Source organism: Tupaia chinensis, unplaced genomic scaffold (assembly GCF_000334495.1).
Source record: "Tupaia chinensis unplaced genomic scaffold, TupChi_1.0 Scaffold000170_1, whole genome shotgun sequence".
Taxonomy (NCBI): Eukaryota; Metazoa; Chordata; class Mammalia; order Scandentia; family Tupaiidae; genus Tupaia; species Tupaia belangeri.
This window is the reverse complement of record NW_006159645.1, coordinates 2,136,538-2,154,041: the sequence shown is the minus strand read 5'-3', so window position 1 is coordinate 2,154,041 and position 17,504 is coordinate 2,136,538. Positions and strand designations below refer to the sequence as shown.

The 17,504-nt window shown below is 57.6% G+C and overlaps 1 protein-coding gene across 1 annotated transcript; it reads right to left on the bottom strand.

The window, feature by feature from the left end:
* Positions 1 to 2,673: 2,673 nt before the first annotated feature.
* Positions 2,674 to 16,839, bottom strand: AQP1 (aquaporin 1 (Colton blood group)). The gene is made up of 4 exons (XM_006146241.3): positions 16,260 to 16,839; positions 5,787 to 5,951; positions 5,358 to 5,438; positions 2,674 to 4,639 (listed from the first exon to the last, which is right to left on the bottom strand). The coding sequence occupies exons 1-4, from the start codon at positions 16,641 to 16,643 to the stop codon at positions 4,460 to 4,462; spliced, it is 810 nt and encodes a 269-aa protein (XP_006146303.1). The 5' UTR covers positions 16,644 to 16,839; the 3' UTR covers positions 2,674 to 4,459.
* Positions 16,840 to 17,504: the final 665 nt, after the last annotated feature.

The window sequence follows — 17,504 nt, the reverse complement described above, 5'->3', positions numbered from 1 at the left end:
TCCTAGGGGGCCTCAGAATAGGTGGGGCAATAGTAGAGCCACAGCTTCTTGCTCCTGTGAGTTTAATGGAAAGACAAATATTGTAGGATTCAGTGGCTGCTAGATTACATTCCGCTTCCTTCTCAGCCAGGTGCAGAGGGCATGACCTTCAGGGCCCACTGAGCTCCCATAGGCAAGTTTCCGGGCCAGGGCCATGCAGGAGCCGAATGGAGAAAGTGACCTGTTGTCTGGGTTCAGCACAGAGCCAGCAAGAGGAGGGCAACTGGTGCCCCCCACAAAGTCACCTCACATGTACGGTCGCCTGAGTGCTCAGCAGCCTGGGGACAAAGGTTGAATCCTAGAAGTTTTCAGGAAACGTGCTCTCTCCCTTAAAGTCTGATGAACAAATGAAGGCTCCTATTGCCCAAGGAGTCCCAACCTAGCCCACCTATCCCCCCAAACCTCTCCTCTGTGTTGGGCTGGACAGAACATGAGCAGACCAGAGTCAGGGATAACCCCAGAGAGAAGGGTACTTGGAACACTAAACCCATAAGCTTGAAGGCAGGGATTCTGGGATAGCCTTGGGCCCGAAGCCACCCCCCCAGGCCAAATAGGGAGCTGAGGTCCTGGCTTAGTGCACCATCACCCTCATTGAGCAGCATTTCCCTCCCCCATCTATATTCTGGAGGCCGAGCAAGTTATCAGACATTTTCCTCCCAGACCGGAGTAGTCAGGACCCAGAGGGCAGTGGGGAAGCTCAAGTAAGGGCAGTACTCGGGGGACCAGCCTGGGGTCTAATGGCCTGGCAAGCAGACACCACTTCCAGCCAGCTCCAGGATGAAGGGGCTTCTCCTGACACTGGAGGACTCCTGGCCCGTCCTTCTCCTCCCTCTTCTCCCCACTTTACAAGAGTGGCTGTTTTGCTCGGCAGCCTGGCTTCCTGGCTAGCACAGAGCTCAATTTGGTGGAGGTCTTGACAGAGTCCAGGACTGCTTCATGGAAAGTGCCCAATATATATATTTTTTTAATTGCCAGAGGGCGTGCATGTGTACTGGAGAGAGGGAGAAGAAGAACGTCCCCCCCTATAGGGTGTGGTCACACCATAATCCCTTCCCCTCCATTTCTTTATCCAGTTGGAATTTTTAGCATGCACACACACACATGTGCCTGGTATGTGTTTTCAAGCCACAAGTTGGGATTCGAACTATGGTCAGCCATGTGGAATTTGGCACCTTTAACCAGTAGGCTATGGGACTAGCCTGAAAGAGCCTGATCTTTGAAGCCAGGCACAACAGGTTCAAATTCCAGTTCTGCCACCAACTTGCTGTGTGACCTTGGGCCAATTGTCTTTCCCACACGTCTTCAGGAGCCTCAGCACTTTCTATAAATGGGGGCAGTCGTCTTCTCTACCTTCCAAGGAGTTATGAAGACTAGAGAGGATGTCTGAAATCGCTAGGAGGTACCTCACACATAGTGGGTGCTCCAGGAATGCAGTTCTTTTGAGATGTTCCTCACGGCTCTAGGATTCTAGAAGCCATACTAGCAATGCAATAAGGAAGGTTCTGTGTGGATTCTGGGGGGAGAGAGTGAGCAGGGCTGAGCCAGAGGCCAGCTTGGTTCCTAGTGGCAACTGAGAGGGCTGTGAGCCTTGGCAGATGGGACAGGTAAGGTGGCATGCTCAGAAGGGCTACAAGAGAACCTCAGCACACCCTCCCTGGTAGGCCTGGGTGATAGTGGGCTAGCTATGCCCTGTCCCCATAACCTGGCTGTCCCTTTCTTGTTCACACCTACCCATCCTCAATCTGAGAGCCACAAGGGCAGTGTGTGTGTCTAAGACAACCCAGTAAGACATTGCGTACTGGGATAAAAAAGCCTCTTCCAGTAAACCTGACTCAGCCTTCACGGGGCTGACTTTGCCCCTGGCCCTCTCCTGACCTAACCGTCCCTACCGCCATCAGCCAAGCTCTTACCATGTGCCTGCCAGGAGCAGCGCTGTGGTGCTGGGACCTTCCCACACTCACAGCGTGGCCGGGGGAGGTTTCCATGGGGTTGGTCTCAGAGCCTCCCAGCTCCAGGCCTCAGTGGAGGGTGCAAGCTTGCCCGTGGCTTGTTCCCTACTCCCAGACACTCAGCTCCCAACATAGTTGACCCTACGTTGAGGAAACGATCACATGTGTGTGCGTAGGGTGGGAGACGCCAGGAAGCAGGGTCTAAGCCTGACGTGGTGCTGATCTCACTTGACTCCAGCACTCCCAAGGATGTCCCCCACAAGACTGCACTCTCTGCACCAGGGCCTGTGGGCCCCAGCAGATGGGCAGGTGCAGATGGGGTTGCTAATGTGAGCTGGGGGGAGAGGGCATCTGGGAAGGCCCTGCTCCAAGGAAAACAGAGGGGTCTATGGGGCCCTCAGACTTCAGCCCCACCCATCCCACACTCATCTCCCCATTCGAACTGCCTCTCTCAGCTCCCCCAGCCTCCAGAGTCAGCCCACTGGGACTGGGAAGTCTTCCAATGAGGGGCAGGACCCTGTGTCCCCCAGCTCGGGTTCTGTGTGTGGTTGTGTCCACCCCTGGGCCCAGAGGTCCTGAGGGCAGGAGGGCAGCAGCAGCTGCCTCAGGCTGGCCCCCTGGCAGACCCAGAGAGCCCTGGTGGGGACATGGCACCGAAAGAAGAGAACTGCAGGAAGCCCAGAGGACTTTCCAAGTCATTTTCCTTTATTTTCTTAATGGTTAATAAAATTCCAAATCAAGAGAGACATATACACAGAGAAGACAGATGCAGGGTCCCAGTGCAGCAGCTAGGCCAGGCAGGGAGTGGGTCAGCCCCGTGCCCTGTCGCTACCCTCACCCCCTGGACCCTGGCCAGCGCTCAGGCAGAAATCGAGAAGCTGAGCATGAGAAGGCTCAGCATCCTGGTCCAGGAAGCCGCCAGAGACAGGCCGGGCCAAATCGTTATCTAGCCATGGGACCTTGGGCCTCAGTTTCCTTATCTGTGAAGTGGACTAGAACTTCCTGCTGCTGGGGAATGGAGAAAAGACTGTGCAGATGTGAAGTGTGGGTGGTGCCAAGGGCCTCCTGGTTGGCCTGCACGTCTAGAGGCCTGCATGCACATCGCCGGGCTGAGCAGTGGTGGGGTGCTCTGGCCCCACTGGACTGAACGGACTTATAGTGAGGGGAGAACTGGGCCCCCAAGAGAGCCCTGCTCCAAACTGCAGTCCCTGGCCTGCATTGCAGCTGCTTCATCAGGTCAAGCTCGTCTCTCCCCTCTGAGCCAGGGAGGCAGGCTATGACTGGGGGTCACACAGCCAGCCCATGCAGGTCAGCAACCTCCCCAAGATGCCTCCACGCAGGGCTCATGAACAAGGGGGGCCATTGATCTTTCAGCTCAGGACCTGCTATGGGCATGGAAACCTTCCAAGGGCCCAGTGAGGGCGTCTGCCACCCCGGCTGCTCTGCATCAGGATCACTCTGGCCTCAAACTTGGGGCTTATTTAATAAACTCACACCCTCAGAATGGCCTCCTGTGTCTACACTGGCAAGAGGAAGCGGAGAGCTGAAATAACAGTGGAAACGATGTGGCGATGCGAAGGGAGGTGGGCCTTCCTCCTTCGCCCTCGCAAGGGCCCTCACCCTGCCACAGCCAGCCTTGTCGGGGAAGCCTCTCCACAGGGAACCAGGACTGCCTTTCGCTCCCAGCTGTGAAGCGTGTCAGCACGTGCACACATGTGCACACACATGCGTAAATGCAGCTAGGCTCTGGGGAAAAGAACCCAGGGCAGCACTATCTAGCGACCTCTTTTGGAACTTGTGGTGTGTTTACAGTTGCAGGACCTCAGGGTGCCTCGGGCGCGTGCAGATCTTCTTGTCCTTGCCACTTTCCAGCAGGGTCACTGAGACGGGCCCTGAGATAGGGACAATCCCAAGGTCATGCAGCAAGTCCGAGGTGGAAGGCCCTGGGAGCAACCCCAACCGAAGGGGCGAAGCGAGTCTGCAGCTTGCCCTGCCCTGCCTCCCCTGGCGTCTCTCCCCTGCACGGCTCTCGCAGGGGCAGGGGGCATGCTGGAAGAATCTGGAGGGCCCTGCCCAAAGGCACGAAGCGGTAGTGGCGGAGGCCCAGGCACCTGCAGCAGGTGGGTTGGTGAGCAACTTTGGGAAAGGGGGGGACTTTCTGGCACACCTCCCATCACACTCTGAGGGGACAACTAGCAGGTGGGTCCCTCTCTTTCACCTCCTCCACGACTTCAAGGGAGTGGGTGAATTGGCAAATCGTCTTGGTCCCCAGAAAGCTCTGAGGCCAGGGAACAGAAAGAGAAAGAAAGTGATAGAAACGCCCCCAACTGTGACTTGACCACCCAGGTCTGGTGGGTCTTTGGGAAGTGATTTTGGCCAGCTTGTCAGAGTGTCTACAATATGGTTTCTGCCCTCCCCGCCCTCCGCCCGCCCATGCCCCACCCCTTCACGATGCCCGGGCCAGGTCGCCTCTATTTGGGCTTCATTTCCACCCTGGAGTTGATGTCGTCAGCATCCAGGTCGTACTCTTCCACCTGGCCACTGGTCCACACCTTGACGCGGTCTGTGAGGTCGCTGCTGCGCGGGGCCAGGATGAAGTCGTAGATGAGCACGGCGAGGGCGCCCCCGATGAACGGCCCCACCCAGAAAATCTAGGACAGAGAAGCCCACTCAGAGGCGAGGCCAGCCGCTGGCCTTCGAGGTCCGCCACAAAGCCCTCCCCTGGGACGTCTTCCCCCAGTGACCTCACCCACCACCCCAGTGGACAGGTTCTCTCCCACCTGTGCCTACAGCAGGCCCAGGCAAGGCCAAACCCCAACAGCCTGGCTCCAGTGCCCCCTGAACTGGCGCAGGCCAGTATGTGCAGTGGGGCATCTTTTTGCCTCTGTGTGTCCCTGTCCACGTCCTCCTTGAGATGACACTGGCCCATCCTCCCCAGCTTCAGAGAACCCCAGAGCCTGTGAGCATTCTAGAAGGTGGGCCCAGCACATGAGCTAAATGCCCCAGTGCTGCCTCTGGGCTGAGTGCAGGCACGACAGTGAGGCCTTTCCTCCTGCAGCAGCCCTGGGAGGTCGGAACTGCCATACTCCTTCACAGCTCAGGAAACTGAGGCACCGAGAGAGCAAGCAGTGTGTCCACAGGCATGCTAGGTCGGAAAGTAGCAGAGGCAGGCTTCAAACGCACGCTCTCGGCCTTACTGCTGCGATGACTGGGGGTCAGGCAGCATGGAGCATGGAGGCTGGGCCTCGGTTTCCAGACGTCCTGTGCCTGGCCGTCCCCCTGCGCCTCTGTGGTAATGGTGAAGGATGTTGCCAGGGTCTATCGGGCTTAACATGGGAGGCCACCGCCCCGCCCCGCCATGGGGCTTACCCAGTGGTTGCTGAAGTCGTGGGTGATCACCGCGGAGCCGAAAGACCGGGCAGGGTTAATGCCACAGCCGGTGTAGTCAATCTGTGAGGGGGAGCGGCAGAACAGGAAGAGGAGGGAGGCAGGAAGAAGGGGCAAGGGCAGCAATGCAGAGGTGAAGAGAAAGAGGCAAGGAGAGAGGTGGAGGAGAGGGAGGGAGAGCAGGGAAGTGGGGCAGGAAGAGTCGTGAGACCACAGAGTCAGGGAAGCCCTGTGCTCCCCTCTCCTGGCAGGGCCCTGTCCCCAGGCCGCAGAGCCAGCCTGCCCCCAACCCCTGCAGCACGAGCCCTGCTGGGAGTCCGACGTGCTGCCCATGGCAGGGCACACCACCTGCCCCATGCTGGGACTGCCCTCTCTACCCCCTCCACCCCACCTGGGAAGCCCCCTACTTACCGCCAGCAGGTGACCCAAGGCTACAGACAGGCCGATGGCCAGCGGGGCCGAGCCTCCGAGGTCACGGCGCCGCCGGTCGGTGGTGGCCAGCACGCAGAGCACCAGCTGCAGGGTACCGATGATCTCGATGCCCAGGCCCTGGCCCGAGTTCACTCCCTTAGCCAGCTGCAGGAGAGAGTCAGGAAGGGAAAGGAGGCCCAGTGAGTAAGGCAGGCGGAGTCTGTGGCCCAGGCCCCTCAGGTTCCCATGGCCCAGGCACCACAGGCCACACTGTGAATGTCTTGAGAGCCCTCACTCAGACTTCTGCGCCCAGAGGGGCCAAGATGACACCCAGGCACACAGCTGGTAGCAGAAGTCAGGCCTCCTGCTCTCCCAGTCCTCTTGATGAGGCTCCAGCTTGGCCCCTTGGACCTGCCTTGACCCTCTCCACTCTGCCTCTGGGCTGGAGAGGCCTGGGGCAGGGTGGGACCCCCACATCTAGACATACCCAGGCCAGTGTACCCAAGGCCTGGGGTAAGTCCCAGGCATGGCAAAAAATGGCCAGGGGCCTCACAGAAGAGCTGGATTAAAGGACCCAGGTAGACATTACTTCATACCCAAAAAGTCCAGAACATTCCACCCCATGCTCTGGGAAGAGTCTCCAGTTCACTCTCCAGAACCCCCCGTCCTTCTCTCCTTGTTACTCGTCTCTCTGGAGCATCCACTGTCTCTTTCCAGACCCTGGTTGTCTCTCTCCTTTTCTCTCGCTCCTGCCCTCCTGCCTCCCTTCCCTCTCCTCTCCCTCTCCCTCTCCGGCCCTGGCCCCGCCCTGCCCTCCATCTCCCAGGCTGTATAGGCCCCACCACCGTCTGGCTGCCACTTGCTCCTGGGCCACTTTTAGAAACATGACTCATGGAAAGAGAAGGGAATGGGACCTGGCATGAGCTCACCAGAACCCTCCCCCTGCAGCTGCACCAGGAAGACCCCTCCCAGGGATCCTCTGTGCCCTCTTCCAAGTGGGGATTCCAGGTACACCCACACAGATGAGCTAGGCTACACTGGCCAAGACCCAGCTACAAAGATACCCGGATGTGGCCACTTGGGCTGCCCTCTCCTGGACTGGGTGGGTGTGTCCAAACAAGTCCAAACATGAAGGCTCATATTCCAGCCCCCATGCTGAGGGTAAAGGGGTATCTCCAAGGTCACGGGGAATTCTGCAAACTCCTAAGTGGGGCGCACACCTCCACCTCCCAAGACATTCTCCCAGGCCCACCCCGAGGCCATCTTATGAGAACAATTCTCTTCCCGCCTTTGTCTGCAGCCCTGGCTTACAGAGAATGACTCACATCCCCTCCCCTGCACGGCAACCCCAACTCCGGGCTTTTCTTGGCCAGCTCCAAAGCTGTGTCCCTTCAGGTCCGCCAGTCCTCTGGGCATTGCCCAGCTCTTAGCCCACCCAAGGCCGGCCCACGGAGGAAGAAGCCTTTGCTGAGGTCCTGACTCTGCTATGTGCTGGCACTGTGAGCGTGGCCTGTTCCTTCTCTGGTCCTCAGTATCCCCATCTGCAAAATGGATCTAATTGTCTCTGTCCACTCTCCAGAGCATCAGAGGCACCTGGGGCTGTCTCGGATCATTGGGCAAGAGTTAGGATCTGGCTCTTGTCCTGGTCCTTTCTCAACATGTCTGAGGATTTTGGGGACAGGTAGAGGGGGGAGGGGCCTGCCTGGAGCTGGGACAGGCTCGACGGAGGTGAGGCACGTGAGGCTGCTGAGGCTGGGCCGGCCAGCACTGATGCCTACCCACCCCCACATCTGTGAGGCCTGCACTCTCTGCACCAGACACCATGCTCAGAGCACTGGAGAAGTTCCTGGCTCCTTCTCCTCCGCTGCTCCGCTCTCCAGGCTCAGGCTAATTGCTAGCTGGCGGGAATCCTGAGACCAGCCCTTCTTTGCTGATTGATGGGGCCATGGCTGGAAATGGTTCCCACCTCAGACACCTCCACCTGACCCGGCCTCTCTACGGCTGCAGCCACAATGAGCTCATCTCCTCTGGTTCTTAACCAGGTCTGAGAGTCCATGAGAGGCTCGGAGACACCTCTGTTCAGGCAAAGAGAGCAGAGGTGGGTATGGTTTCAGGCCCAGAGCTCTGAATCCTTGGGAAGGAAAATGAGCAGCCATCCACCCTGCAAACTCCAGGACCACATGAGTTGGAAACCTTCCTCTCCCCATACCTACCACCACCACCACCTGGAAGCCTCCCTTGTTTGCTTCAGCATCTACTGATGACCTCCTTCGACTACCTAATGCACTTGCGTTACTTACATCTGGGAAAACTTGACTACTGAGAATTGGAATGGGTAGTTAACCTCACTCCCGGCTACCCTCGCCCCCATCTCCACATCCCTGTGCAGGTGGGGCCCCTTCCCTAACTGCCCCTACTGAAACTTGCTTTCTAGGAAAAAGGAGGTAAAAAAAATTGAAATTTATGTTACTGTTTATAATCCACTAAATTAGAAAGAATTGCTTAAATAGGGCAATCCCAGTTGCAATGACCTATTATTGAAAATATTAAGTAGCTACTTTTTTTTTTTTGAGAGGTTTCTGCTGTAGGGCACGTGGCTCGCCAGATAGAGAGAGAGAGAAATAGAGACAGAAAGCGAGAAATCGCCCCCCAGGGGGGATGACCACACCACAATCCCTTCACCTCCATTCTCCTCTCGGGATCTTGGGCACGCACGCACACATGCCCAGCGTGAGTTTAAGCCACCGCGTACAGGACTCCAACTGCGGTCGACTACGTGGGAGTCCAGCGACATAGCCATTACACTAACTGCTGGTCCCTAGTAAGTAGCTACTTTTGCTTGGCCCAGGTCTTTTACTCAGTGCTGAGGGCCAAAAGAAGCGTAACTGTTAAGTGAAGGCAAGGTGAGCTATAGAATCATCCGTACATTTCTTCTAAAGACCAGAAAGATGCAGGCTCTCCATTTGCCTGCCAGATCCACAGAAGCCAGTGCTCCAGGCCCAGGTCAGACCTTATCAGTTCCAAGAATATCTCCCAAAGCGCGGGTTAGATTTAACAACTGCCCCCCATCCTGCCAGGCCTTCACTGAATTCTGTGCATCTTGTAGAAAAGGGACTCCTTCTGCAACCTGGATGGGTACCTCATCTCCTCCTGGCCCAGAGCTCAGTGAAAATGAAGGGGGAACTTTCAGCATCTCCCTGCCCTAAACCTCTGGGGAAGGCTGACGGTGTGGCAACAGACAGGCAGAGTGCTGATTTTCCAGCGCTCTCATCCCCTCTAGGGAAGCTCTCTGGACCCAAGGCCAGTTTATTCACTTCCTAGCTGGAGAGGATGGGCTAGTCATTAGCCTGTGGCTGTCTCGAAGGGCAGCCTGTGCCAGGGCTCAGTGAGATGATGGTGGGGAGGTGGAAGCTCCGCGAGGAGAGGGCAAAGTTGGGATCCTTACCCAGGGTCTGTGCCATCCCACACTCACAGGCCAATGCGCTGGTTACCACACGTCCAGCCAAGGGACCTGGCTGCTCCCAGCCTGGACTAGGGACTGGCAGAAGGTGGCTCTGTGGCTGCCAGCATGTCGCCAGCTCCAAAGCTACCCAGAGCTGACCTGTCCAGGCAATAGGCTCTGAACCCTCCCTGCTTCCCATGGGCAGGCCATCAGGGTAGCTACCAACACCCTGGGCCCCTGAGTTGGCCTGAGCACTCTTGCACCCCACCTTAAAGAGCAGCTGGCTCCAGAGCCAGGCCTGGCCAAGGCTCTGAGCATCTGCTCTCAAGGAACAGGGGCCAGGAAACAGGAAGGTCAGCTTTACTACCCTAGTGCCTCTGGACTCATCACTGGGCCGTGGGGGAGCTCAGTGAGCCCCACCATGTCACCCCGCTGTGGGTATCCACACCACGGCTCTGTGTGTCTGCTATATTGGTGGGTGACCACGTGTGCCCAAGGTGACTCTTTTCCATTACACTTTAAGAGGGGAATTATACAATCATCAAGGGGAAGCTCAATTAAATAACTACAAAAATTCTCAACCTGTATGCACCAAACATTATGGGCTAAAAATAAATGATGCAAAAATTGACCGAATTACAAGGAGAATTGGATCACCCTACTACCAGAGTAAAAGATGTCAACAAGCCTATTTTGGGAACTAAAAGAATGAAGCCATCAAAAAAAATACCCATGACAGGAACAGCGAGCATGTGGGCCACACACAGCGGTCCCCCCACCCATCTGCAGCGGATGTATTCTAAGAGTCCCAGTGGGTGCCTGAAGTCACAGCTGGCATTGAATCCTATAGCCAAGGGGACTTCAAAAAGTTCATGGACACGTCGGAATTATAGTACCATACTATTCTGGTGCAAAATTTTTTTAAATCCATGCGTAGTTCTCACACGTACATTGCCAGGAACTTGTCGAAAGACCCCTCGTCAACTATTCTTTCTATACGTGTGTATCTATGACAGATTTTAATTTCTAAATTAGGCACGGTAAGAGATGAACAGTAACTAATAATGAAACAGAAGCATTACCACAGCGTGCTGTAAGTAAGTTACGTGCGGGGGGCTTTCTCGCTCGCTCTCACGAGGTCTTGCTAGGCTATCCTCACTCTCCCCATGATGGCGTGAGGTGATAAAATGCCTACACGGCCAGACGAAGTGAGGTGAATGACGCAGGCACTGTGACGTAGCATTAAAACGTACGATTTTCTTATTCCTGGGATTTTCCATTTAACGTTTCCAGACCACGGTTCACTGCAGGTAGCTGAAACCACGGCAAGGGAGACCACGAAAATGGGGAGACTACTCCAGTGAACAAACTTGACTTAAGGCAAACATGGAAATCCCCAGGTTAGAGAATACACGCTCTTTTTAAGCCCAGGTGAGGCAAACTGATCAGGGATGGGCCAAGTGCCCCTCAACTCTCCACGAGAACCCCCAATCACCCAGGACACCCCCTCACCAAGGCAGGCTTTCCACGTTGGAGGTCTCTGAGTGCCATGAGGTCATGGATGCGTGCTGTGTGTTTGCTCGGCATGCCTGATGGCATTTCTGAGTGTGTCACCTTGTCTTTGGGTGTCGCACACATACACAAATACTGCTACTGACTGGAGAAGGGTGGAGGGAGGGGGAGGGAGGGAGCCGTTTGGGTGATGGAGTAGCCAGTAAGAAGGGTCTTTTATTTGCTCCAAGAAGCCATTTCTTCTTCTTGACAGGAAACAATACACAAAGCAACAGCTTCCTCCTTCCCTCTCTCCTTTTTCTTACCCCAAGGCAGTAAAAGGGAAAGGCTGCATGGAGGGACTCTACCCCACCCAATCTCTATGGGTCCCAGGGCCTGAAACTACCCAGTCTAAACAATGTGCTTTGTGCCCGTGTGCCCCCGACAAGTGCCATGTACGACTCATGTGTGAGTGTGTGTCCGTGTGAGTGCAAGTGTCTGCCCTTTGGAGGGCTAGGAGGCAGGATGTCGGTGACGTGGCCCTGCCCTGCCATGAGCCACTGTGCAACCCTGACAAGTCTCCTTGCCTCGGTGGGCCTCAGTCTCCCCATCAGTAGATTGGAGACCAAGGCCCAATTCTTGCCCCAGGGTCTCCAGGATTCCTCCCTGCCTGACATTCGGCTGCTCGCCCTCCTGGCCAGGATCCCCACAGGCCCCCCCTCCTAAGGCCATCTGAACTGCCAGGAATATACAGCGAGGCACACAGCTGGTGTCACAGCCCCTCCCGCCCACCCACCGCACACCTGCACAGCTCCCACAGGCAGATTCTACTTGCACATCCCTAATAACGGGGAGCTCACTGACAGAGGCCGCACTTCCCAGTTAAACAGTACAGAAGGCCAGCCCGGCAGTGTTGTGGTTAAGGGAGCCAGCTCCCACATGGCTGACCACGGTTCGAATCCCAGACCCAGTGGCTTGAGAAAACTCACTGGGCACATCCCCAAGAAGATGGAAAAACAATGAAAGGTTGCCACATGACCACGCCCAGTGAGGGTGCTCTCTCCCTCTCTCTCTGTCTCCCTGTCTCTCTCTGCTACGTGTGTGACTTCTGGCAAAAACAGCAACAAAATGCTTCCTTCCAGGACTAAGGTGGAATTTCAGGCTCTGGGGATAGAGGTGTTTTTCAGCCCTTTCTGCTCCTTTGAATTGAGGTCTCAGCCTCAGGCTGTGGACCCCAGTGAGTGTAGCTCCTTGGTTATCCCCTGGGCACCATGTACCGTTCTACCGTGGGCAAGGAGCTCCACTGGTCCCCAGGAGGGGCCTGATGGCCCCAGGCCACACATGGGCCCTCATGAATGGCATTTCCTGCCCACACCTGCAGCTGTGGGGGCTCACATCCAGCCACTTGGGAGACCCTTGACCCACTGACACTTCCAGAAGGTGGGGACCCTCGTCCTCGTCCAGAGTTCCCCCCGGAACTCTGCCAGCGAGGAACTGAGGGCTCTCTCTGCACCGGGAAAGGTTTCCTAGCCAAACCCAAAGGGATAAACAGGAGGCATGTCTGGCCTGCCTGGGGAAAGGCCCAGTGGGCTTCCATTAAAGCACACCAGCTGGGTGGGCCCTAGAGAAAGAGGGGGGCTCCATCTGGGCCCCGAGGTCAGGCTGGGAGGACTGCACAGAACTGGCTTGCGATGATCTAATGGCCTCACCTCACATTGCTCGAAGGCTGCCTGGCAAGGTGTGCGGAGGTCATGGCCTAGGGTGGGCTGGGGGAGAGCCCTGGGTGGGCTGTATCCTTTCTCAGAGACCTGCTTTGCCCTGGCTAGGCCAAGTGTCAGGTGGGCAACACGAGAGAGGGCAGGCTGCTCCGAGCGTGCTAATGGGGGAAACAGCCGCAGAATTTTCCATGGGGAGGGAAGTCTGCACCGCAGAGCTCCTGCCTCTGTGCTCTCCCCCTCATCAGGTTCGGGTTGGAAACAGTAATTATATGTCCCAGCTGTGGCATTGCCACGCAGCCCCTGCCCCCTCCCCACACAAGCCGGGCTGGGCAGGGACATCGGAAACTCTGGCTCCCCTCTCCCCAGCCCACCCCTGTACTCTGGAGGAGGGCAGAGGCCTCCGTCCTGGAAGAACTGATAGCATGGGGGACAGAGACTCACACTCTATGGTTGCGGAAACTGAGGACCAAGCACCTGGAAAGGGGGAGAGTTTAGGGCAGAGATCAGGCCCCCAATACAACAGGTAGAAGCATCTCCCCAGCAGGCAGGCCTGTCTCCCCACGGACAGGCAGTGTCCGAGGACTGCATGTGAGAAGACCCCAAAGAGAATGGTTTGCCCTCTGCCTGAGCCCTCCCGAGCTGACAGCACAGGCTCTGGAATCCTGCCCTCCAGGGTGCAGCCAGATACTGGTGGAATCCAGAGCCTCACCACCTCCAGAGCTCCAGCCTCCCACCATGACCCCCCAGTCCGACGACTCTGGGGCCATGGCCTTCCTCTCCCTCCTTGTCTGTGCTCACAGTTTCTCCACCAGGAAGCCCCTTCCCTCTCTGGGATCTCCCTGCTCAGGCTCATGTGTCGCTGCCTCTCTGAAGGCTTCCTGGCCCTCTCATCATCAAGGTCAAAGGTTCCTAGACCCGCCCGACACCTCTTATCACACCTGCCTCCTGCCCGGCTGGTATCGAGGACAGCTGTGCATGGGTTTATCTTGCCCTGGACTGTGGGCTTCCCGGGGCAGGGAGCCAGGCCGGCTCTGCCCTGCACTCAGCACCCAGCAGTCCCAGGCACACTGGCACATGCAAGCCAAAGGAGATGGAATGAAAAAGCCAGCAAATGCCTGAACTCCCCAACACACCAGCATCCTCCCCTTCCCAGAGCCCCGCCACGCCCTGCTGCATCCCTGTCTCACAGATGGGAGCCAGGGCCGCATAGGCCAGTCAACTGTGTTAGGCCACAAAAATGTCAGAGCATGGGCTCCGGCAGGGACAGGCCAAGGTGCCCCCCTCCTCTGGCTTAGAGCCTCTCACCCTTGGCCAAAATGGGAGTTTGGGTCTTAGAACCAGCTAGCACCCTGCAGGCTGGACAGTCTCTCCAGGGCGTATCCTGAGCCCTGACTCAGTCTAGAGAAAGTTGTCCCCACCGTGTCCCTGAGGGACACCCCCTGACTCACCCCAACCACTTCCTGCCACTTCTTGCCCTATTTTCCCTGGAAATCTCCATGCCGACAATATGCCCCACCCAAGTTTTGGCCAGGGTGGGGCCTGCTCATGGGGCATAGAGGAAAGAGCACGTCGGCACCCACCCCGACTATTCTCTGGCCCTCCTGAGGCAGGGAGGCCACCCTGCAGACCCCAGAGCCAGGGTCTGTGGGAGTTCTTTGCAGGGCGGAAACCTTCTCAGACTTATATTACTGAACCCCAAACTTCTGTTGTCTGGACAGGGCAAGACCGGAGCCCCCATCATAATGCATACTCCACTTGTGCTCAGCATGGATATGTGGGTTCACCAGCCAGACCCCCCCCCTGAGGTGGGTGACAAGCTCAAATCAAAATGGCTGGTAGCTTGGGCGTGGCCAAGAGATGACTCAAGATCAAGGAGCCTTCTTGATCTTCAAGGTACCCAGCTCCAAGGAAGCCCAGCAAGTTAATGGTAGACGGGCTTTGAATCCACACTGGGCTGTGGCTGCTCCTCTTTCTCGCCCATCTGCAGCCTGTTCAGCCCAGTTATCTGGGTAACTCTGGAAAATGGAGGCCAGAGAGGGGCTGGGGCACCAGAGAAGGGCGTGGCCAGATCTAGATGGTATGGAGGGGCACCACCTTCCCACCTCTGCTACCATGCCCATGGTCATGGTAGGGAGTGCAAGCTTTTGCTAGCAGGTGCATAGTTCCTGCCTGTCCCTTGACATGAAAATGACAAGACAGGACCAGAAGGCCTGGGTGTCTCTGCCCACCCTCTGAGGACCTTTCCCCACTGCCACCATCCCCAGTGAAGCATGATGACCTCCCTGAGGTCACCCAGCTCTGCTCCCACTCAAGATACTGAGGTCTACAGGGACATGGCCTGCCTGTGTTCTGTCCCTTAGACCCACCACAGCCACATCTCCCTGGCTAAAGTCTAAACTCCAGACAGCAGGGCTAATCTTCAATCAGGCAGAGCAGAGGGCAACACCAGAGGGGGCTGGGTCAGGTGTCATTTACACACAAGAAGCACGAACCCCTTGTCACAGGGCTAGGCCAGCACCAGACTGTCACCTAGCCTCCCCACTGCCATCTCCAGGATCTGAACTTTGTCAGGGAAGCATGAAGACACCTGCGTCATCACCACACCATCTCCGAGTCCCCGCACCTGTCTGCCCGGCCCAGAGGTGTGCCAGCCTTATTTCACTAGACCTGGTTCTCTCTCCCTTCTTGGCCTCTCTCGCTCCCTGAGAGGACATCCCAAACCTGCTGCCTGTCGCTCAGGCTCTCTGAAGGCATCCTCCAAGCCCCAGCTAGCCTCTCAGGTCAAACGGCCCCCTACTGTGTTCCGAGCACTGTCTGGGTTTACACTGGGCCGGGGAGCTGGCAAAGCCCAGGTCTGCAACAGCAGGCAGCTGCCGCCAACGGCGAATCAGCTGTGCTAAGCGGCCCAGGAGGAATTCTTCTCAGCAGCTGCCACCCAGTCACCAACATCTGCTTGCCATCAATGACCACAGGCAGAGCCCCGTCAAGCCAAGAGTCGCATTCGGCTAGACACTTGCCCCCTCACACCCTTGGCTGATGGTACAAATTTGCACACAGCTCACGCAAGCTCAGAGACCCATGCTGGCCACCACGTGCATGCACATACACCCTCACACATGCAAACGCATGCCACACCTCTCAGTGCCCAGAGAGCGTGGAGCCCAGCCCTCGCTCCCCAGTCCACCGTAATCCAGGAAAACTACCTTCGCACAGCCCAGAAAGCGTTTCTACTCCCTTATCTTTGTCCAATTCCCAGGGGCAGATCAATTCCTTAATTCCCAGGGAGCAGTTTGTTTGGGGCCCCGTGTGAAAAGGGGGGCAGCTCAAGGTCTGTGCGGCAGGAGAGTCCTGCTCGTGCACCTGCAGAACTGGCTACAGACATGCCAGGCACCGGGCTCAGGGTGGCTGGGGAGAGCAGCGCGGGCAGTTTCTCCAGGGCACAAGGCTGAGGCGGAGCGAGCTGGCTGCACAGGCAGAGCTGATGAGGGCTGGGGAACAACAGCCCAGGGGTGAGGAACTTCTGGCCCAAATGTTAGCTGCCTCCAAAGCTTATTCCCCACAATAGGTGCCCCACAGGGGACGCTGGCAAGACCATTCTTCTCTGGCTCTTAGTTTTCCACAGCACCTGGCAGAAAATAGGCCCCTGGCTGCAGGCATGGCTGAGCTGCTGCCCCAACTCTGATCCCAACTCTACATGACCTCCAGCAACCTCGTGTCCTCACTGTCCCTTGGTGTCCCCATCTGCACAATGGGCAGAGGATGGGACTGGGTGTCTTCTGGGCACCTGTATAGAACCCCCGAGCCCGGGGCCACCCCACTCACGTCGTTGCGGCCGAGAGAGTTGTCGGACAGGGAGGAAGTGATGCCCGAGAGGATGGCAGTGGCGACGATGGCCCCCACGCACTGGGCGATGATGTACATGATGGCCCGGAGGATGCTGATCTGACAGCTGAGCAGCAGGCCCAGCGTGACGGCCGGGTTGAGGTGGGCGCCGCTGATGTGGCCCACGCTCTGGGCCAGCGTGGCGATGCTCAGCCCGAAGGCCAGTGATACCTTCACGTTGTCCTGCACCACTGTCTGGTTGCTCCCCACGGGGTAACGGAAGCCCAGGGCAGAACCGATGCTGATGACGACGAAGAGGGTCATGGCCAGGAACTCGGCCACCACTGCCCTCCAGAAGAGCTTCTTCTTGAACTCGCTGGCCATGCTGGCAGGGGGGCTTGGCTCGAGACAGCTGCCTGGCGCTTGACTCCCTCCAAGAGCTGAGCCACAGCCTGGGCTGGGCCTATTTATAGGGCCGGGGGGGGCGGGGGGAGCACAAAGGGAGGAAGGCCTCTCCTCTCCTGGCCCGCCCCGCACCGCACGGGCTCCTCTGGGCGAGGGATGCAGACACAGCTCTGCTGTCGGCCTGCCAACTCTTTTCCTTCCTCCTCTCCCCTCCCGCTCTCTCCCTCCGCCCTCGGCCCTGCCCAGCCCGAGGAGGCAGGCAGGAGGCAGCCTAGCTCTAATAGGCTTTGGGAAATTCCTCCCAGCTGGCCCCACTCAGGGGGCCAGAAATCCAGGTGTCCCCGCCCTGCGTGCAAAGCTCAGGGGGTGCCCGAGGGCAGAGCCAAGTGCCAGGAGGGGGCAGGGTGGGCAGCTGGACTCCATGGGTGGACATTGCCCTCCCTGGAGGCGGGCACCATGAACCTGCTTGCTTGGCATCCCCATCCCAACCCCAGGGCAGCATTTGTCTGCCATCTGTGGTTCCAGGGCTCCGAGGGGCAGCCTGAGCTTCTTGCATCCCAGCCTTGGCCCAGCCCCACCAACCAGGGCTCAGCAGATGGGGGCGCAAAGGCACCAGAAGGCACAGAGGCTTGGCTGTGGCCCACCCTCCATGCCGCGGTCAAAGGCAGGCCCGAGACAGGCGAGGCCATGTGAAGCTCCCAGATTTGAGGGTAGGCTGGGAAACATAGAGACAGGTCAGGACTGTCCTCAGGAAGGCAGTGAGGCTGGCAGGTCACCAGGGAGCCCCACCTCGGGCTGGACCGCTTCAAGGACGAGAGGGCAGACAGAGGAAGAGCCACA